Source organism: Eptatretus burgeri, chromosome 3 (genome assembly GCF_056783735.1).
Source record: "Eptatretus burgeri isolate ZD-2024b chromosome 3, Ebu_testis_v1, whole genome shotgun sequence".
Lineage (NCBI taxonomy): Eukaryota > Metazoa > Chordata > Myxini > Myxiniformes > Myxinidae > Eptatretus > Eptatretus burgeri.
The window spans coordinates 136,730,317-136,753,320 of record NC_140963.1 but is presented as its reverse complement, the minus strand read 5'-3'; the positions used below and the strand labels follow the sequence as shown (position 1 = coordinate 136,753,320).

The 23,004-nt window shown below is 42.3% G+C and overlaps 1 protein-coding gene across 4 annotated transcripts in view; it reads left to right on the top strand.

Moving 5' to 3' along the window:
• The window catches only part of LOC147031080 (ATP-binding cassette sub-family G member 4-like), a 49,221-nt gene extending 39,374 nt beyond the window's left edge, over positions 1-9,847 (top strand). For 3 of the 4 annotated variants that reach the window (XM_085875796.1, XM_085875795.1, XM_085875798.1), the window contains exons 15-17: positions 452-610; positions 1,651-1,769; positions 9,232-9,847. In XM_085875796.1, the coding sequence (XP_085731922.1) occupies positions 452-610; positions 1,651-1,769; positions 9,232-9,511 (558 nt within the window). In that variant the 3' untranslated portion in view covers positions 9,512-9,847. The remainder of the gene's footprint in view (positions 1-451; positions 611-1,650; positions 1,770-9,231) is intronic. The other variant, XM_085875799.1, reaches the window with a different exon arrangement.
• Positions 9,848-23,004: the final 13,157 nt, after the last annotated feature.

Here is a 23,004-nt window from a genome sequence, read left to right as displayed (position 1 = left end):
TAAAACTGTGTCCTAATTATGTACGGAGGTCGCATGAATGATGCGATGTCACTGCCAGGTATTTTATACTGGTAGGGGCACCCAGTGCTGTTCTAAACCTGTTGGCATTTTGAAGAAATCAACCTTTTTTTTTTCTATTTTTTTTTTGTGGGGCCTGAAACACTTCACTGCACCCACTGAGGAATGGGGTCGGGGATCATTTAATATTAGCTGTTAGATGATTAGATGGAATGATGATTCATTCCATCATTATTTCTTCTCGACATGGCGATTTAGATCAGCCCCCAAGAGCTTCTGCCACTTCTATCCTCATTCTTTTTCACACAATGTCAGCATGCAATCATTGTTATTATTATTATTATTATTATTATTATTATTATTATTATTATTTTTTGCTATTTTATCACATATAAGGAATGAAAAAATAATGAATGAATAACTGTGTGAACAGATATTGTTTCCAGCGCTGTATTGTGTCCTGGCATACTGGCTCACTGGACAACCTGCCGAGCCGGTCCGTTTCCTCCTCTTCTCAGCAATGGCAGCTCTCACAGCACTGGTTGCACAATCTCTGGGCCTGCTTATTGGTGCAGCCTCACCCTCCATTCAGGTCTGCATTCAATCCTGTCCTTGTGCCTTTGACTTTTTACAAAGGTGATACACTTGTTTTTTTGTTTTTTTACTGCTCACCTGCCCTGCTCAGGAGCAAACCTGTTCAGTTGTCATTCTTTCCAAAGACAAATGTTATTCCCTCTGCATCACCATTGTTCACTCGATGGAACACTCCTCACATCACTCTCTAAACCCTTCTTTCCTACCAACATCATAATATGATCCTTCGGAAAAATCTCTATGCTTGTCGACAATATTTATGAGCTCTGTTTGCTGTGTTCTGCTGGGCTGCCAGGACAGCCTCGAGAGCTGTCTAACCTGGGTTTGCATCTCTGTCCAGCTATAAACTGCCATGCTGGTGATTCGCGGGCAGGGCAGTTCATCAGTGGGTATTCTATTCCTCCGATGGACTTCAACCGGATGTCCCATCTTCTAGTAATGCTTAGCAGATGTTAAAGATTCCACGGTGTCCTTTGCGAGTAGGAGCCGAGTTATCGCCGGCACCCTAAACAAATGACTAATCCCTGCCTGGAATGAGGGTACCAAGTGATCTGGTCTTGGAGGTTCCTTGACGCACTAGGTTACCCTGCTTCTTATCTTCGAGTGCAGTTGCTACCTGGGTACAAAGAAGCCTCTGCACTCCATACAAATTAATACCACTTTTTCTGGCTGGCATGACAGCTCATTGGTTGCATACTCACCGTCAAGTTGTCTCGTCTGGGCTTGATTCCAATTATGAAAGGGATTATAAGAGTGTCATCCTGATGCTTCTCAGGTGTAGCATGGTCTCCATGGGTATGCCATCCTTCAGAGGGAATGTGAATCCTCCTGTCCTAATTGTTCACATTTGCTTTTGGACATTGAAGACCCCAACGTACTTATGTTGTGTGCTGCTAGTCGAGCCGACTTGTAAAACGGCCTCCTTTTGGTACGAAGGGTAATCACCGGATACGGTATTTTGCTTTCTTCATTTCAACAACTTTTCACCATCAGTAACGATGTGAGCTAATTCTCCGTAACCGATATCTTTATCATCAGGTGGCAACTTATGCCGGACCCCTCTCAGCTGTTCCCATCCTTCTTTTTTCTGGCTTCTTTGTGAGCTTCGATACCATACCCTATTACTTGCATTGGCTGTCATACACCTCCTATGTCCGGTAAGCATTTGTCGGAGCACCTCTTTCCTTCGCGTATTCGTTTGGTATTGTTTTGTCCGTGAAAGATTTGGTGTGAGTCAAGAAAGTTACGTGAATTTACAAGGACATTAGACTTGGAAGGGGAGAGAGAATTATGGGTTAGAGGTTGTGTAGGGGGGGGGGTGCAGAAGAGAGATAAATACTTATCTCAGGCAGCAGAAAAACCGCAAATGTGAAAGTACATGAACTCTTCAGAAAGAAAAAAAATGTAGTGCCTGTTACCTGTCCAATGGAAACCAGTTTCCCCCTCAGGAAGCTACTCTGATTCGCTGTCATCCAACCAATCAGAATGTGCCACACGAGCTCATCTGAGCTGCAGTGCCTTCAGAAAGTATTGTTGCGGTTGTTGGGGTAGATGGAGGAATTTAATAGGAAAGTTAGGATTGAATGGAGTTGTTTGGTCCGTGGACGTGCAGGAGACATATCGATGTACTTAAGTAGGGAGACTGTGAGCTTAAGTGTTACGTGTCACCACATGGGGGGTGGTGCGGTGTTAATAATATAGGGATTAAGGATAAGTTCCTCCAGTATGTAATTGCCACCCTGTGACTTTTCCCTATGTTTTTCTATTACAAACCATGGAAGAATTGCGTTTTTATAACATGACCAAGTGGGCAAGAAGCCCCGTCTCTAAGGGTGACGGCAGGTGAAGTCACGCCCCTGAGGCTGATGAGTGATTGGGCGTGACGTCAGAATCGAGGCAGGCAAGCATGCTGAACAGGCAAGAAGCCCCGTCTACCCGGGTTTGGTGCGAGAAAGCCACGCCCTGGGAGGAAACGGTGCTTCGGTGACGTCAGACAGAGTTGAGAGATGGGGAGGAATGGACGAGTGCGGAGTGAGGGGCGCACGTGGTCGAGAGAGAATGTACTTCATTGAGGCCTGCAAGAACAGGACTTTATGGCTGGCTTTCCTTTGACGGATGAAGAGGATGGCACGATTCTCGTATTCGTGCTGAGGCGAATTGGCTCGCATGGTGAAGTGAAACGCTGGCCATTGACACTTGGCTGGTCATACGAGACGGGCCTCGAAGCCTCGTGTCTGTCACCAAAGGAGACGGCGCCATTCTAAGCTGCACAGGGTCTCTGAGCCTTGGTGTTGAATGCCGCTGACGTATGTTTGTCCTGCAGTGAGAGTGCGGCTTGGTGCCATTTCGGGAATGTCTACCCATGCAGGACAAAGCGCCTCAATTCCAAGTTACACAAAGACCATCTCTGGGCCAAGCTCAGTGCAAGAATAAAGGAAGGATTTTTATTCCATTTCCCCTTGTCTGTATTTAAGTCTGTGTGTGGAGGCTCCTCAACTTTAGACTTTAGTTTACCTCAAGTTTATTATTATATTCTGAATTATTGTCCTTTGTAAGTATTTGTCTATTTTCATTAAATCTGTTTATTTTAAGTTGCTGTGTCCTTGTATTTGGCGTGGGGTTCGAGTATAAGCCCCCCCCGCCCCCGTGCTGTGCTTCCTCGGACCTCCGTTGCTCCGCCTTTGCGCCCCACCCCTCCCGTACGCGTTATAATCCCCGAAGATCAATGTGTCCGCTTCCTATTAAGGAAGAACCACTCGGCCATCCGGGCTGGTGGTGTTAACCACCCATCACCACAATTTGGGTCAGGGGGGATTAACCTGGACAGCCAGCACAGCGACAGTATTCACACCCCTCGACTTTTGTCACATTTTGTTGTGTTTCAGTCTGAATTTAAAATGGATTAAATAAAAAAAAAAATTGTCACCAATGTACAAAAAATACCCCATAATGACAAAGTGAAAAGTTGTTTTTAGAAATTTTTACAAATTCATTAAAATGAAAACCTGAAATGTCTTGTGTCAGGAAGTGTTCAAACCTCTGAGTCAATATCTTAAAGCAGCGCGTTTGGCAGCGATTACAGCTTTGTCTTCCTGGGTAAGTCTGTATCAGCTTTGCACATCTCGATTTGGGGATTTTCTCCCTTTCTTCCTTGCAGATTTGCTCAAGCTCTGTCTCGTTGGATGGGGAATGTCAGTGAACAGCAATCTTCACGTATTTACACAGATTCTCAATGGGATTCAAGTCTGGGCTTCTGCTGGGGCCACTCAAGGACTTTCACGTTCTTGTTCTGAAGCCATTCCATTGTTACCTTAGGTGTATGCTTGGGGTCATTGTCCTGTTGTAACATAAATATTCGCTACAGTCTAAGGTGTTTTGCACTCTGAAGCAGGTTCTCTTCAAGGATTTGGCTCCATTAATTGATCCATCTATCCTTACAAGTCTCCCAGTCCCTGCCACTGAAAAGCATCCCCATAACATGATGCTGCCACCACCATGCTTCACAGTAGAGATGATGTTGGATGGATGATGAGCTGTGCTCCGTTTCCGCCAGAGGTAGTGCTTTGTATTCAGGCCAAAGAGTTCAAATTTCATCTCATCAGACCACAGAATATTTTTCCCTCATGCTCTCAGTCTTTCACGTGCCCTTTTCACAAACTCCAGGTGTGCCGTCATGTGCCTTTTTCTCAGGATTGGCTTCCGTCTGGCCGCTCCCCTATTAAGACGAAATTTGTGAAGTGCTGCAGAGATTGTTGTACCTCCGGCAGGTTCTCCCATCTCAACCAAGGAACTGTGTCGTTCTGTCAGAGTGGTCATTGGGTTCTTGGTCACCTCCCTAACCAAGGTCCTTCTTGCCCAGTTGCTCAGTTTGGTCAGACGGCCAGCTCTAGGAAGAGTCTGGGTCGTTTCATATTCTTTCCATATCCTAATGATGGAGCTCACTGTGTGCTTGGAAGCTTTCAACACTCTATAAATTGTTGTATACCCTTCCCAAATCTATGCCTCCCCACAATTCTATCATGGAGTTCCAAGTAAGGACAGTTCCTTGGACTTTATGATAGATATTCTGCTCTGACATGCACTGTCATCTGTGGGACCTCATACAGAAAGGTGTATTTCTTTCTAAGTCCTGTCCAGTCATTTGAATTGGCCACAGGTGGACTCCAATCAAGTTGTGGAGACATCTCAAGAATGATCGAAGGAAACTGGACGCACCTGAGCTCAATTTGGAGTGTCATAGCAAAGGGGTTGAACACTTATTGACGCAAGACATTTCAGATTTTCATTTTTTATAAATTTGTAAAAAAAATTAAATTTAATCCATTTTAAATTCAGGCTGTAACACACACAACAAAATGTGATAAAAGTCGACAGGTAAGAATACTTTCTGAAGGCACTGTACATATCATTATGAACATCAGTTGAACTTCCCCCAAAGTACATATAAAAGAAAGTATGACAGAAAGGAAATTTCACAAACACACACTGACAGTTTTTGGCTTCGCAGGGATGACACCTTATGATTAATCGCGGCCTTGTTGAACATCCTTGTCCAAGACTTCAAAACAGGTTTAACAACATGGCATCATTAGTTAAAAAAACTTGTTTATTGACAGAAGCCATATTGATATTGCGACACGAGAGCAGTGATTGGGCTAAGAAGCTGGGTTTATATGTTAAGGGACTTCATTTGACCTGAACTTTTGTTTATAAAAAGTAGAGTAATGTTTATAGATTGATAAGTTATCAGGGATTTTAGGTAATGGTGTTGGTAACCAATGCCTATTTGTCATGGTGTTTCTGTTTTCGTGCGTGTGATGAAAATCAAGATAGCAGTGGGGGAGCGGGGGGGGGGGGGATAAAGACAGTGGATGTGAGAATATTTATGAAATTTCTCGTCAATCGAAACGTCATATTTTGTTGAAATTTCCTGATGATTAGTTGCACATTATGGTGATGATTGTCTGTTCAGGATATTTGTATTAAAGAGCATCTTGGGGGGGGGAAGAATTATTAATCAAAAGAGGTGGTGTTAACATTGTATCGGATTGTAGTGAGGCCTCATCGAGAATATTGCGTACAGTTTTGGTCACCACAACTTAAGGCCCGGTCACACCTTGACGTTTCAGCCAACATATGCCGATTTTTGAATTTTTATTCTAAAACGCTGGCACACGTTGAATACGTTATGGGTAAGTTTTGATAACATTGAGAGCACGCTGAAAAACACTGCCATACGTCGTTGTACGCTGGCTTTAAACGTTGTACTTTTCGGTTGTCCTCAAATTTTTTCATGCTTGAAATTTCACGACGTATGCCGGCGTATGACTCACACGTTCCGCTACGCTGGCCACAAGTTGTATGCACGGTCTGCGATCGTTGACAGACGTCAACACATGCTACTTGTAAGTTAATCATAAGTTGAGACACGCCGAGGTAATGTTTAGCGTACCCGAAACTTATTTCTAACCTATGATTAACGTGTTGTTGGCACGTTACGCGATCGTTGCCACACGTCGACAGACGTTACTTTTAAGTTATTCATAGGCTGAAAGACGTCGGTATAATGGATCGTCCTTGCGTCAGCGTTCACGGCCACGGCCAGGACACTTATTTGCAGCATTCTTCAAACTTTTCTTGGGCATGACGAGGATGTTCACACTTCGATGTCTAGCTTGGCTATGATTCCAATTGTCCATCGGCAGAGTCTATTTAAAATAGTCGAGTTTGAGCGTTTTAACACGTTCAGAAGAAACGCTTCAAATTTCCAAACCCCAGCGTCAAAAAACAAAGGCGAGTGACTGCAATTTAAATCGTTCATTGTAAACAATGAAACTAGGTGAGTGGTACCGTTTAAAAGTCGTTGAGTGTAAAAAAAAATCCAATTGTTGAGCGCAAGCGTCTACTTTCAATAGTGGAGATGCAGCCATTTAAATCGTTGAGTTTATCATTTAAATCGTTGAGTTTATCATTTAAATCGTTAAATCGTTAAACGCAAGGACGATCCATCATAACCCACACCCTCCCCCTCACACTCACCTACTACTGCCAACATGAACAAACTAATACCAATACTAATACTAATACTGATACTGATACTGATACTGATACTGATACTGTTACTGCTGACATGGACATCGACTCAAAAAGGACTCGAAAACACTGTTGGGTTCCCCTTTTATGAGCAGCATTTTTATATACCAATTCCCAAAACCGCTGGGAACACGTGTTTATATGGCAGTTGTAAGCTAGAAACACGTTAATTTATTTTTTTTGTCGACCGGAAGACGTCATTGGAATACGTCTACATACATCGATGTGTGTTGGGACTACGTAAAGAATTGGTTCAAAGCACGTCAAACATAATTTAGAAATAAGTTTCGTGTAAAAAAGACATTACCGCGACGTGTTTCGACTTATGAGTAGCTTATTAGTAACCTTTGTGGACGTGTGTAAGCGTCTACATATCGTGTGTAAAACTTATCCCCATCGCATGCGGAACGTGTGTCATACGCCGAGTACGTCATAAAATTTTGAACATGTTTAAAATTTCTTGACGTACTCTACTTACTACGATGTATGATAGCGTATTTAGCGTTCTACTCACGTATACCAAACTTACTCATACCGTATTTGACGTGCCCCCAACGTTTTAGACACATTTTTCTTAGGTCGGCATACGCTGGCAAGATCGCCAAGGTGTGACCGCGATGTTGACACTTCCATTTCTACGGCAGTTATGATTCGAATCGTTGTGCGTCAGCCTTTTAATAGGCTACGTCACGACATCGTCGGCGATGCGTGCAACGCGCTATGCCGAAGTTAGACTATCTTTGGGCATCGGTTGTGTAGGCCGACAACAGGTTCAGCATTCGTTGGTATAAGTTATCTATAACACAACGAAACGTTCTGTGTCCGTTACCAATGCGTTATACATAAGACCAAGTCGCTATGAATATGTCCGAATCTTTAAAAAAAAACATCAAAAGTTCAACGTAAGCCAGCGTTTTACATACATTTTAATACGTTGCCATCGCTGGCTAAAACGTCAAGGTGTGACCGGGCCTTTAGGAAGGCCATAACTACCACAGAGAGAGTTCAGTGCAGGGCGATTACATTGGTATTGGGCCGAGCTCGACTCAGCTATGAGGAATGGCTGACAGAGACATCTCTTTATACACTAGAAAGGAGGTGGTGATGAGAAGATATGATAGAGATGTTTAAGACAGTGAAGGGTATAGATAAAATATGTGCCGAAGTTTTTTTTGTTTTTATTATCAGACAAGAGTGACAGGACCAAGGTCCATAGCTTGAGAGTAAAAAACAAAAAAAAGAGGAGAGTTAGTAAGGTAGTAAGGTAGGGATGTTTCACTCAAATCTTCTTCTAACTACAGGCAAGCCCCCAACTTTCGAACTCCTGACATACGAACACCCTACCCCATATTTACAGATGAAGTTCCATTATAATAAATGCATTAAGATGTCTTAAATTTATTAACACCTGAGGCTATCGTAGGTCTTTGGACCTCAATCGTTCAACGATCTCGACAATCGTGAATGATAAGCCGCGAATTATCGAGCATATGAAAGGATCAGCACCCACTGGATGTACCATTACAACGAAGAAGAGAAAGAGAAAAAGAAACAAACAAGAGAGACCAGCAGGAAATATAATTATCTAAGGCTTAAGCCCATTCATGCACATAAAAACACCACGGATGTAAGGTGGGGGGTGGGGAGGTGAGACACAGAGTTCATACCGGCGAAGACCCTTGATGCTTTTTGGGGAAACAAGAAAAAAGGCAATTTTCGAGTTATGAAGAATTCGACTTTAGAACAAAGTTCAGGAACGTAACTTATTCACAAGTCGGGGTCTGCCTGTAATTTCAAGTGTTTGTCTATTTGTTTATTATCTTTCATGGCCGAACCGTAGCACCTAGAGGTCTCAAAATTTGGGTGTAGCTACTTCAGAATCTGGGCAAGAATTTAAGCTGCTACCCCTCGGCCTTGACATCCATTTTGAGGCCAACAAAGCCTGCCATAAAGTGTATATTGGGATGTGGGGTCAGGCACTGCTGCTGCTGGCCTGCAGGCAAAAGATAACCACTAAGAGGCCAATAACTCCATAGCTTTTCAATGTCCAACATGTCCCAAAACTACTGCTGAGAAAACCTCACCCAGCTGGGCAGTGCCAGGTTACCCCCCCCCCCCCAAACCATAATCAGGAAATAATATTATCCTTTAATAATACCGAGCAAAATTAACAACTATTTTGGCTTTTAAAAAAGGGCTCATGTCGCAGCATCTCTTCTTAACAACAACATGATCGATCACTTGCAGTTCACAAACACAGCACGTGCATCAAAAATAAACCTGTGCATTTACGTTGCAATAAGTGCAGTCAAACAAGACGAATGAAAGTTTAACTCGAACCTCATACAGGCATAGTGTATTGATTATAGCATCTGATCAATGTGGAGATGATCGCTGATGGACGGTGATTTTATTAAACCCACTGCTGCTAACATGCTTTGCCGTACTCCAACTGCAGGGTCAATGTGAACACTTCCTCTGATTAACTACACCATTCCCACTGTTGCTCAAACCCATGTCTTGCAGATACAGCTTTGAAGGAATCGTTCGAATAATCTATGGGTTAGATCGTCACCCGTTGCACTGCGACGAGGCTGTGTCTGATGGCCCAACACTGAATCCGAGCTGTCTGCCAGAACCTGGCGCAGCCTCCTGCCCATTTTCCCAGCCCGAGGCGGTGTTTCGCACGCTCGGAGTGAAAAACGGAGGGTTAGCCAAGGACTTTGCTATGCTGGGTGTCTTTGTGTTGGTGCTACGTCTCGCTGCCTACGTGGCCTTGCGACTTCGCCTGGCACGGCGAAACTGAGTCACTCCAAGCTGAGCGGGAGTTAGAGTGATATGTGAAAGGTGCACTCAGGGGAATGAGCCTCAGTTCCATACCTCATTGCTGGTGCTCGATGACATGACGGTATGAAACATGCATGCATGGCTGCCAATGGTCCATGATCTACATGCCTCGATCGGAACAACTCATGCTACCTGGTGAGCATGAAAGGCTGTATGTAGCACTTTGCTGGTGATGTCAGCACTCTTTGAGAGGGAAAGATTTGAACCATATGAATAACAACAGGGTTGATTATCCTCATTTATTCTTGAGAAAAGAAACCTTATATGTAATAAAGCATGTATAGTATTTACTCTCTATATGCTGTTTTATTGTAAACGATATGATCGATTGATAGAGCACTGCCAAAATATCTTTATTATTATACAAGTAAACACAAGGAAATTAGACACAGGTGGAGGGCATTTCAGCCCATCATGCCTGTGCCACATCAACACCACACTTATGTATAAAAAACAAATCAAAATAAGAAAATGCATCATGTGTTTGTAGCTCGCCTGTTCGAAGAACAGAGAGCAATAGCGATACCCCCGGCGTGAGCGTGAGCATCAGCGTGAGCGTGAAAATGTTAAAGTTTTTGGTGCAAGTTATTTCCTTTCTCATGTTTTTATCGACCACACTATTTTTTACTGATTACAATATGCAAATACATATATTGCTTTAAAATTATTTGGATCAGACTTCACTGCAATGGTTTATAAAAAATATTATTAGACTAGTCTTTGAGCGTCAGCGTGAGCGTGAGCATGAAAATGTTAAAGTTTTTGGTGCAAGTTATTTCCTTTCTCATGTTTTTATCGACCACACTATTTTTTACTGATTACAATATGCAAATACATATATTGCTTTAAAATTATTTGGATCAGACTTCACTGTAATGGTTTATAAAAATATATATTATTACACTAGTCTTAAAAACGAAAAACGATAAATGTATAAACAGGCGAGCATTGGGTGGCTTTGACACCACTCTGGTTTATATTTTAGTTAAGTGTTTTTTGTGGGGTTTTTTATTTCGTTTTTGCAGTTTTTGTGTTTATTTTTTCCCCAGGGAAGGGGGCATGGGCTTGGTTAAAAACATACATCAACCACACAACACCCTTTAATGAGACCCCCACCAACAGCACTCTTTACACATGCACACAATCACCCATCAATACTTAAGCTACCTCAAAGTTCCGCCAACATCCCCGCACCTCTCAATCTCCATAACTTTCAGGTACCTATCTAATTCCAATTTAAATGTATCTCCTGTTTCTGCTGCCACTACCTTTCCAGGGAGACCATTTATTGCATGAACTACTCTCTGAGTGAAAGTCCCCTGCCTTGCTACCATCTTAACTCTCCTCTTTTTACTCTCAAGCTATGGCCTCTGGTCCTATCACTGTCTTCTCTGTTGAATAATTCATCTGCACTTATTTTATCTCTACATTTCATTATCTTCAACATCTCCATCATATCTCCTCATAACCACCTCCTTTCTAATGTATAAAGCCCTGTCTCCTTCAGCCTCTCCTAATAGCTGAGTCTCGCTCGGCCTGGAATCAATGTAGTAGCCCTGCGCTGAACCCTCTCGATGGCATCGATGTCCTTCCTGAGTTATTGTGACCAGAACTGCACACAATATTCTACATGTGGCCCTCACTAAATTCCTGTCCAATGTTAACACCACCTCTTTTGATTTATAAATGATCCCCCTCCGAATACAACCTAAAACCCTATTTCCTTTACCTATAGCTGCCTGGTGACCTTCTCCTGTGTGTGACATGCTCCAAAATTACCCCTTGCATCCTGTAATCTCGATTTTCATTGTTCATTCCCATCCCCAACACCTTACACTTGCTCAGGTTAAACTACATCTGCCAATCATTTGCCCAATCTATGCAGGTATCAATACTTTAGTCTATCTGATCACCATCCCCTCTGCTATCCACCTTACCTCCAAGCTTCGTGTCATCCGCAAATTTGAAAAGCCATCTCTTCACCCCACTATCCAAATCATTGATGTAAATAATGAATAGTAATGGTCCGAGTACTGATCCCTGAGGTACCCCGCTACTTGCATCCTCCCAGCAAGACATCCTCCCAGCAAGACATCCTCACACTCACAGCCACTCTTTGCTTCCTGTCACTAAGCCAGTTTGCATTTCCAATTAACTACCTGACTAGCCACTCCACAAGCCCTCACTTTGGTTAACAACCTCCGATGTGGTACCTTATCAAATGCATTCTTAAAGTCTAGATATACAATGTCCACTGTCTTTCCTTCATCTACTCAATCAGACACTGCCTCACAGAACTCTAAAATATTTGTTTGACTGGAACTAACTTTGGTAAACCCATGCTGACTGATTTAATTAGTTTGTACTGTCAAATACCACCCTTCGCTTCGCTGATCGGAATACGAAAGGGGGAAGGAGAAAAAGAGGGGGGAAAGAGGGAGAGAGGGGTGTGGGGAGAGAGGAGGGAGGTGGATCGAGGAGGCATGGGGGAAGGGAAGACAGTGTGAGGTGAGAGAAAGGGCAGGCAGACATGCGGTGGAGCGCTAATTACTGCCCGAACACGTCTGGAGACAAACACCATCCGGATATAGAGATAAAGATATAGATATATGCTTTATGAACAACACACACACACACACACACACACACACACACACACACACACACACACACACACACACACACACACACACACACACACACACAAACACACATGATATTGGCAACAACCCAAAAACCATGAGTAGCTTTCACCTAAAAACAACGTTGCATTTATATTTCAGGGATATGTTCATGAAGATTATTCTTTATGAACGGCTTCATGTGACGGGTGGGAAAAAATTTTGGCTCGGTAACTCATAAAACACATTAATATGGCAAAAGACTCGTAAATCGGGTGTAATTTCACAACTCGCTCAGGGAAACGGAGGACGGACCACTCGCTCAGGGTGACGGAGCACGGACCACTCGCTCAGGGCGACAGAGCACGGACCACTCGCTCAAGGCGACGGAGCACGGATTACTCGCTCAGGGCGACCGAGCATGGAACACTCCCTCAGGGCGACCGAGCATGGAACACTCCCTCAGGGCGACCGAGCACGAACCACTCCCTTTGAATAACGTGGCGGGCAAAAGCGTCCACAGTGAGTGTACGATTCACTTCGAACGACCAAGTGTGGGACCGCTATCGACTGTAAAGCGTTCAGCAAATCGCTTAATCACTCATGCAAGCACTCCAATTAAATGGTTGATAAGGAACGGTTGGCTAGGCTGTCACTGTATATCATATGAGATCCCTTTAACTTTTCAAGTCATTCTTCACCATGCATGCAGCAGTTAATTAAATAAAATGAATTCGTTCAAATAATGACTAACTGCAAAAGAGTTGCAGCTTGATGCAGAACAACCCTGGAGACATTGTAAAGTTCAATCACCCATGAAATCAACATTGCAGATAATACATCATCTTGCCTGTTCGTCTGTGCAAGCATCACGTGGTACATTGGTTTGGTGTCCGCAAACGTTATAACTTTTCTTTTAGAACGTCAGTTTTTCACCAGATTTGCTTTGATTCTCTGTGGAGCATTTTGCAAAACCTCTGAAAATATCGACACAGATCTGGCAGATGCTATGGCTCGGCAGTCCCTCTGGGGGATTGGGCACGAGGTCGAGCAGTGAATGTATTAAATTGTATCGCTCAATGATGGCAGTTCATTTTGGCACATTCCTAAATTTTTTGTTCACTCGATATAATTCTCAAAACAGTAGAAAAAGGTAAGTTTAATGCTTTGGAAATTTCACATTTTCTTGTGTATGTATGGTGGAGGGAACATCGCCTTGCTTGCTTAAAGTAAATAGGTATATCAGTTTAGTTATAAGATTCGTTTGTTCTTTAAATTATTAGATTTCACAACAGATTTCGATACTTTCATCCAGACGATATTTGATCCTCAAAACCGAAATAGTATTTTGATGATATTTTTTAATTCGTTAGTGAGACTAGATCGTGGAAAATCGTATCATATAATGCATGAAATTGCTCCAGACTTCTAATTTGAAAACGATCGTACTTACAAAAGCGATGTACACAACAATTCATAGCAATGATGAACAGGCATTTGATAATGAGTGAGGTAAGTGAAGAAAAAAAAAACTTTATCATTAAGAAATCGTTGTGGCCTGTTCCAAGTCAAGGTATGGTTGAGCAAGCCAAAAAACATGGCGGCTTCAGACCCCAGCGAGGTTACCCAGGAAACACGTGAAGACCCCAGAGAGTGAGGTGGCCAAGGATCATCTGATGAAGGATATTGTCAAATAAGGCCGTTAATTATCTTTAAAAAAGAAGTGTTTTAATTAACCCAAACACAATTTTCACTCTTCCACATCCTTGGAGTTTTCTTGGTATGCATGCAAAGTTTCAGGCTGATCAGTTTTATGGTTTTGGAGTTATGGAGGAGACACAGTGACACATTGACACACTCACATTGACATTTATGAGCATAGATTTATTTAAATGGTTCCTAATGTCTCCAACACATTCCTCATAACTGAAGTCAAACTAACACGTCTATAGTTTTCCAATTCTTCTCTGGATCCTTTCTTAAATAATGGTGTTACATTTGCTACTCTCCAATCCTCTGGTACCCATCCTGACTCCAGTGAGCTATTGAAAATATCCGTTAACATCTCGCTTACCTGCTCAGCCACCTCCATCAATACTCTCGGTTGCATATTAAATATCTGGCCCCGGAGCCTTATCTACTCTTAGATTTCCTAGCTGTTGTTTTACTTCCTCCACTCCAACCTGGATCCTCTGTAAAAGCCCTTCCTCACGCCCTTGATAGATACTCTCAGCTCCTGGCAATTCTTCTGACTGTTCTTGTGTAAAAGTTGATGATGAAAAACTTCTTATTGCAATTATGCAATGCTGTCTTTTACCCAGATTTTTATTGATGCAATGTTTTCCTTTACCCAGATTGCTACTCCTCCTCCTATTCTCTCCTTCCTATCACACTGATACACTTTGTAGCCTTCTAATCCTGTCCTCCAGTTACTCTCCTCCATAAATCTTGTCTCACTCACTGCAACTATATCATACTCCTCGCTATCTACTTTGGCCTTAAGCTCTTCCATCTTATTATTTAAACTTCTGGCATTGGTATAGATTATAGAATATGTTTCACTTTTCCCTTCCTGAAATTCTACTTTCCTGCCTGGCCTTACTCATTACAAGTACATCATCAGTTCCTTCCTTAATAGCTTCCCCACCCTCCGCTGACCTAAAAAAAAGCCTGAATTCCTTCCTCAATTCCCACTGCAAACCTTGCTGCCCCCTTTCTATTTAATATCTGGCCATCATTCTGGAAACACTCCCTTTGTCCCCTAAATGATTCCCACTGCTTCTTAAATGTAAAACCTTCCTCCCAACACCATTCTTCCAGCCATTGGTTGATGTCTATTGTTCTGCTCATAATTTCTTTATTGTTTCCTAATCTCGAGAGAATCCCAGAAAACATGACATCACAACCCTTTGCTTTCAGCCGCTTACCCAGTATCCTGTACCTATTTTTCAAAACCTCTGAGTATACTTACCCGACATCATTCGCACCGAGGTGAGTAGAGGAATCATGGGGCTTCTGAGGCATCCATGCAAATGAATGGGGAAAACGGGGTAAACTCTGTGAATTAAACCCCGAAAACCCCTAAACAGGAGACTGATTCCTCTCACCCCCCCCCCCCCCCATACAAATGAATGGGGAAACCTTTCTGACTCAAGGCTAATTCGGTTAAAACAGGAGAATGATTTTCTCCCATACAAGCTCATGTTAAATTGTCTCAGGGTCCAAAAAACCCAACCCCCCCCACCCCCTCTGACTCTCGGTCCATGGGGTCAAAAGAAGAGATCGATCTCTGCCCCATTCCTTACTGATTACTTTTATATTTTCACTCCACTCAGAGTGATCCAATAAATATTTGTCCATGTTCTATTCGAGGTAATAAATTAATTTTCAGATTACATTCATCACCATTGAGTATATTCACAAATATTATTTTAAAACTTAGTTCTTGGTTTTTGTGTCTTTGTTGAGCAGAAATAAAATCATAAACTTCTCTCAATACAATGTTCTTGTTTGTCCACCTCCTGATCCACATATCATTTTGAGATTGTAGTAAATTGTTTTTCCGTTGTTCAATTGATAACCATCAAAGTTTTCAGTCCATTCAAGGATATTTATTTTTTCCTTTACATCCTCCAACTTATTTGTAATTAAATTTATCCGCTTATTTGTTTTATTTACTTTTACCCCGGTTATTTTTTCAATAAGACTTATTTGATGTTTCCCATTTAAATACCAAGGCTGATTACATCTCCACTCTTTGGTTAGGTTATTGCTTGGTTCTATCATTTATAAATCAGTAAAAAGACACCCCTTAACACTTATACTTATAACCATAAGAGATACTCTTGATTCCATTCTCTAAAATATATATTTTATCATTAAAAGCTCCTAATGCTTTCTTATTTATCTCTTCTGTATATAATTGATGTTTATAACTTCTTATTGTATTCATTTTTTTCTGTACTCTTCCTTCTTTAAGGTTAAACAGTTGTAATAATGTTTAAAGTTTATTGTTTCCTTGATTATATTTTTCTTTATTCCCTTTAGCTTCTTATCACATCTTTCAATGTTATTATTATCAATATACGTAAAAGGATAAGACTTTGATCTCAAACCAACAAATTCACTCATGACCTTTCCACCCAACTCATCCTTAAACTTACCAATAACCTTCTTATTCTTTAATGAAAACAACATACTATCCAACTTATAATTACTTGTATCATACATATCAATATTATCGATCATATCCTCATATACATCACTTGTCTTAATTTCTCATATAAAACTATCTGTATCCATATATAACAATGACACATTATCCTTATACTTTAATTTTAAATTATTATAGTAATAGTCATACATTAACGACTTTGACAAGTCAAGAATTGATGTTCCTATATAAATAGGTTTATCCATTTCAATACTCTCTTTTTTCAAATGAATAGCACAAAAATTCTCTGAAAACACCTCCGCTCGTTCAAAACTTGGTCTACTAATTAACTTTGAAGCCTGTTTTTGCTTCTGTTCTCCTTTTTGTGTTAAAATCAATATATTTCTTTAACCAATGAATTTGTTTAAATTTCAAAATTCGATGAATTTTTCTCACTCTCAACCCAGCAGATAAATATTGTCTCAAGTTCCTTTGATGTAAAACATAACTTTCTTTATCATTTAATGTTGCAAGTAGTTTTTCTGGAGATTTACCTTTTATATTAAATGACTGTTGGTAATCACTTAACCATTCTTTTCTTGGACTTTCTTTATCAGGGGCATAAGGGAGGTCTTTACGTTTGTTATGAAGTTCTTCTGGATATTTTAAATCAACCTCAAAATAATATCCAACTTCAGCTTCATCCAATTCTTTTTGATAGGAGATTACAATGTCAAGTAAAACTTTTTCATAATGTTTTTCTTTAACCCATTTAAGTTTTCCATATGGTAAAGATTGAGACATAGCCCACCCATACAAATAGTTAGCATCATAATACATCAGGTAAGAGTTGTCCTCATTCTTATTATAATCAGGAAGATATTTGTTATTTGCTTTAGCAAATGTCTTGGAACAAACTTGAGATATTCCTCCTCTTTTAGCCTTCTCTATCATTAAAAGCATATCTATATCACTGATTAATTCCAAATTTTGTTTTGTCATTTTTAACATCGCACTCCAAGCCAAACCGGGGGCTGTGTAATAGTGAACGGGGTCTAATCCATAAGAATTTTTATTATGACAGACTGTTCTAAAAGTTTCAAACACATCAACCAATAACAATACATCAGTTTTAAGATACAAATCATGATATTCTCCAAGATTCTTTATATTAAACTTCTCCCAAACCTTTTTAGCTTGTGTATAATCTCCATCGGAAATATGAGTTTTATTTAACTTTCCATAGAAACTTTCCCTTGAAGGAAGTTGTGTTTCTTTAAACTTCTCAAATGAATCCATGTAGTCATACACATATATATTCCCTTTTGTGATAGATCAATCTCTTCTTGATTTGAGAAATATGATTTAAGACTCGGGAAGTTTTTAATATTTAATACCAAGTTAGATAATGGACTTGACATAAACTTGTATGTGTCAAGAAATCTGATATGGGTTCTGGGGGATGTATGAATTGTTTTTGTGAATGAGATGTATTTTAGATCTGTGTTAGGAATGGCAGAAATATCTCCAGATGTCTTTGAAAGTTCATTTATAAATAGATGTGTGTGATAGTGAGTGTTGTTGTGAAGAAGGACAGGAATAAAATTTGGAGGCTTGCAATTAAGATTACAACGGGAATGAGCTGGACCTCTATATTTACCAGTAAGATGACAGTGATCCCTAACCTTGGCCTCTCCCTCAATTTTCTCCTCACAAATATGACAGATACTGTTCTTTCTAAATTCCTTTTTCTCTCCCTTTGTTAATGACATTGGTTTATAGGTTTTCACCATTATTTCTCTTCGTCTTATATAGTCTTTTTCCAATCGTCTTACAAACTCATCTGAGGCATCTTCTCCTCTATAAAGTTCTAACTTGTTGTATTCATCACCAACAGCTGATTTGATATAATAACAGAAACCACAAGGAGTATGTTTTTGATATTTATTTGTGTATGATTTATTTGGATTTGGAGAAACAGTTTAATTCATCGAGTTTTACCCCGTTTTCCCCATTCATTTGCATGGAGGCCTCAGAAGCCCCATTATTCCTCTACTGAGGTGTACCACAACCAACTTCTTCCTGCCATGACCCGATACAATATCGTTTACCCTTCCTTCAATGTCCCGGAATCCTGCTCCTTCAAAACTGCACAGAATTATATGTTTACGATCCTTCATGCAGAATGAAGAATCTACATGTTTAATAATCTCATCACCCACAAAAACTGTCTCCCATACCTCATTTCTACCAATTTCTATTTCACCACCGACACCACTGCCTGCACCCAGCGCAACTTCACCACAGCCTGTATCGTCACCACAGCCTGCACCCGCTGCACCGTCAACACAGCCTGCACCCGCTGCACCGTCAACACAACCTGCACCCGCTGCACCATCACCACAGTCTGCACTCGCTGCACCGTCACCACAGCCTGCACCCACTGCACCATCACCACATTTTGCATCCACTGCACCATCACCACTTCCAATATCCTCAGCAACCTCACTCCACAACCGTAACCAACTATTATCTACAAATTTCTCACATTCTCCTACTTGCTGCAAATTATCGATGCGTTCCTTCAACCCGGTAATAACCTTCCTCAAGTGGACGATTTCCTCACACTTCCTACAACAATGAGAACCCTCTGCTTCCCCCATTGTTGATATGGCCCACATTGAGCATCTGTCACATTTTATGAACTCGTCTTCCTTTCTCCTTCGGTCTCTATTTATACCCTTTTTTATCCCCATACTCCCAAGGCTCCAACTGACTTAACGCTAAACTTAACACGAGGCCTCCCCCTGCTTCTTTCAATAAACTAACTCAATACCCGCTAAAACTGTTATGAACACAATTACAGCTTTATAAGTACAGTTCCACAGGCCCTGAAACAAATCACGATAACAAAGTACACAAAACAACACACAAAGAACACTTGTTTTGTTCCGGTTGAGCTTACACAACTTCTTGTGAACTACAGGATATGATGAGATGCAAGTAATATTTATCCCCACACTTTTTGAAAAAACGGGGGGATATTGTAATCGACTGCAGCTGTCTCTATCGTCTGTCCATCACGCTATCTCCCCCGAAGCCTAAACGGTTGTCCAGAAATTCACGAAACTCGAGAAATTCACCAAACTTGGTCCATATGATCACCAAATGGTAAGAATGTGCAAGAGCAGTATCATGTTAGCCCCACCACCTGGGTAATTGCAATTCCAGGCACATTTTAAAACTTGTTGAATGAAACTTTTTGTGTGCAATCAACATTAGGGGTGTTTTTCAGCACATGCACGAAAGGAGAAACACACGACAAATGGGCATTGGTTACCAACACCATCAACTAAAACTCCCTTATAACTTATCAATCTATATACATTACGTTTTATAAACAAAAGTTTAGGTCAAATGTAATGCATCATGAAATATTTAAGGATCTTTTTTCTTTTTTTTTGTATTTGACACCTAGTTCATGCCCGGGGGGGGGGGGGGGAATTTGAGTCACAGGGTTTAAAACGTGAAAAAAAATTGTCAATCAAACTGAAATGGAGTCATTATTGGTGGAAGTTTTTGGAATCTTTCAACTTTGCTTGAGGTGGGAAGCGTGGGGATTAGCAATGGGCTGCCATCGACTTCGCTCTCGTTACCTCCTCCACCGAAGGTGGATGGAGGTTTTTTCACCTCTGTTTGTCTGTTTGTCTGTGAGCACGATATCTAAAAAGGTTGTGGATGGATTTGGACGAAACTTTGTGGACAGGATGGGTGTACGACAACGAAGAATTGATTAGATTTTGGTGACATTCCGATCCTGATCTGAGAATTATTAAAGTGATTCTTCACTTAAAAAATTTTAAAGTCACCACTGCACCTGCTGCACCCTCACCCTAAAGTCCACTGGTGGTCTTTCTGGAGGGTTTTGACACCGGGTTACACTGTTCACCATCTTCGAGTATGGTTGCTGTCAGGGGCAGCAGCTTCTGCAGCATAAAAACTTGTTTCAAGTCAACGTTCTTCTTCGGATACGAACGACAACCAACATTCCTTGAAGTGCATTGTTACTTTGTGCTCCAAAAGTTAGAAGGGTTGGTTATTTCAATGTACACACAAGGTAAAGAATGAGATCAGGGAACAAAAGGAAGTATGAGAAGGAAAATTTGATGCATGGAAAGAGAATTTGTGGGAAGGTTGGAGGAAGGTAGAGCACGTGTTCAGAAAATAAATCAATTAATAGAAAAATCAGAAGAAAGTGGCAAATTAGACCAAATAAGAGAGAATTACACAATGCAGGCAAATATGTGAAACCATCTATACTATCTATCTATAGGCCGACTAACAGAGAAGTGTGTGTGTGTGTGTGTGTGTGTGTGTGTGTGTGTGTGTGTGTGTGTGTGTGTGTGTGTGTGTGTGTGTGTGTGTGTGTGTGTGTGTGTGTGTGTGTGTGTGTGTGTGTGTGTGTGTGTGTGTCATCATTTTTCTTAGAGATTACCAAGCAGATCTTCATCAAACTGTCAGAGGCTCATCAGTGAGTGCCGAGCGGTGTTTTAGGCAAAACAAAATTCTTGAAATTTTATATATTTGTTTAAGTTGGATAATTTTCTATTTCAATCGCTCAATACGTCGTACGTCGTGTCTGCATCATGTTAAGGGCAAACATCGAAAACCGTTCAGCGGATGAAATTGAAACGTTACCACATGTTACATGACCATGTGATGTAGCGGTCAATCTTTTGAGGTCAACATAGGCCAATTTTGTAAAATCCTCAATTTTCATCTGATTGACTTGAAATTTGAAGATAATTTGCATTTGCATATCAAGTCACTGAATTCAACCACCAACGACTTTTTCCTCCTTTGAAATCCATTCACTGATAGGGTTAAGGTTTTTACAATACATACTAGTGAAGAACCAGTCCTTATGGGCAGGTGAATTGAAATCCAGAATTGGTGAATTTTATTACCTCCACCACCGAAGGTGGATGGAGGTTGTTTTCACCCCGTCTGTCTGTCTTTGTTTGTTTGTGAACAAAATATCTCAAAAAGTTGTGGATGGATTTGGACGAAACTTGGTGGGTAGGTTGGGCGTGTGTGTAACAAGTGAGAATTGATTCGATTTTGGTGAAGATCTGAATCCACATCTGGATTGGAGAATTTTTAAAGTGATTTTTCACTCTTGAGTAACAAGCTTGGTGTTGGCTTATTGGTTAGGGTGGCCTGCTTGGGATCTTAGGGTCCTGAGTTCGAGCCCCGTTTTCCTCTGAATTAACACCAGGTGGGGTTGACTCAGCCTGTCATCCTTCTAAGATCAGTGAAATGAGTACCAGTGTACTGGTGGAGGGGCACGGCATCAGCAGCGCAGCCACGCTTCCAAGAAATGATAGCTACCCAGCAGTCAAGCTGTTAGGGACGTGTCTGGATGGTATTTATGTCCAGACATGTATGGATGGAAATTGGTCTCCGGACGTGTCTGGGCGGTGTTTATGTCCGGACAGGAGTTTGTCTCCAGACAGCTTGGCTCTGGACACGTCCGGGCGGTGTTTGCCTCCGAAAGTATCCAGGCAGTGTTTATGTCCGGGTGGTGTTTATGTCCGGATGGGAGTTTGTCTCCGGGTGGTGTTTGTGTCCGGACGGGCGTTTGTCTCCGGATGTGTCCGGATGGGCATTTGTGTCTGGGTGGCTTGGCCTCAGACACGTCTGGGCGGTGTTGATCTCTGGGTGGTGTTTTTCGCATGACTGGTAGAAAATGGATTACAGACATTATTTTGTTTCTCTCTTCACTGTTATACTGTGCAGAATCATTTGATGAAACATTATGAATCGTAGTTAACACTTCACAGCACGTCTACCTTCCCTCCCAACCCCTCCCTCCTCTCTCTTTCCCCCTACCTCCTCTCTCTTTCCACCTCCCTCCCCCTCCTCTCTTTCCCCCCTCTACCTCCTCACTCTCCCCCACCCCTCTCTCTCTCTCGCCCCTCTTTCCCCCACCCCTCTCTCTCCCTCCTCTTTCCCCCACCCCTCTCTCTCCCTCCTCTTTCCCCCACCCCTCTCTCTCCCTCCTCTTTCCCCCACCCCTCTCTCTCCCTCCTCTTTCCCCCACCCCTTTCTCTCCCTCCTCTTTCCCCCACCCCTCTCTCTCCCTCCTCTTTCCCCCTCCCTCCCTCCCCTCCAACCCCTCCCTCCCTCCCCTCCAACCCCTCCCTCCCAACCCCTCCCTCCCTCCCCTCCAACCCCTCCCTCCCTCCCCTCCAACCCCTCCCCTCCCCCTCCAACCCCTCCCCTCCCCTCCAACCCCTCCCCCTCCCCTCCAACCCCTCCCCTCCCCTCCAACCCCTCCCCTCCCCTCCAACCCTCCCCTCCTCCTCCAACCTCTCCCCTCCCCCTCCAACCCCTCCCCTCCAACCCCTCCCCTCCTCCTCCAACCTCTCCCCTCCCCCTCCAACCCCTCCCCTCCAACCCCTCCCCTCCAACCCCTCCCCTCCAAACCCTCCCCTCCCCCTCCAACCCCTCCCCTCCAACCCCTCCCCCTCCAACCCCTCCCCCACCAACCCCTCCTCCAACCCCTCCCCTCCCCTCCCCCTCCCCCTCCAACCCCTCCCCTCCAACCCCTCCTCCAAACCCTCCCCCTCCCCTCCCCCTCCAAACCCTCCCCCTCCCCCTCCAACCCCTCCCTCC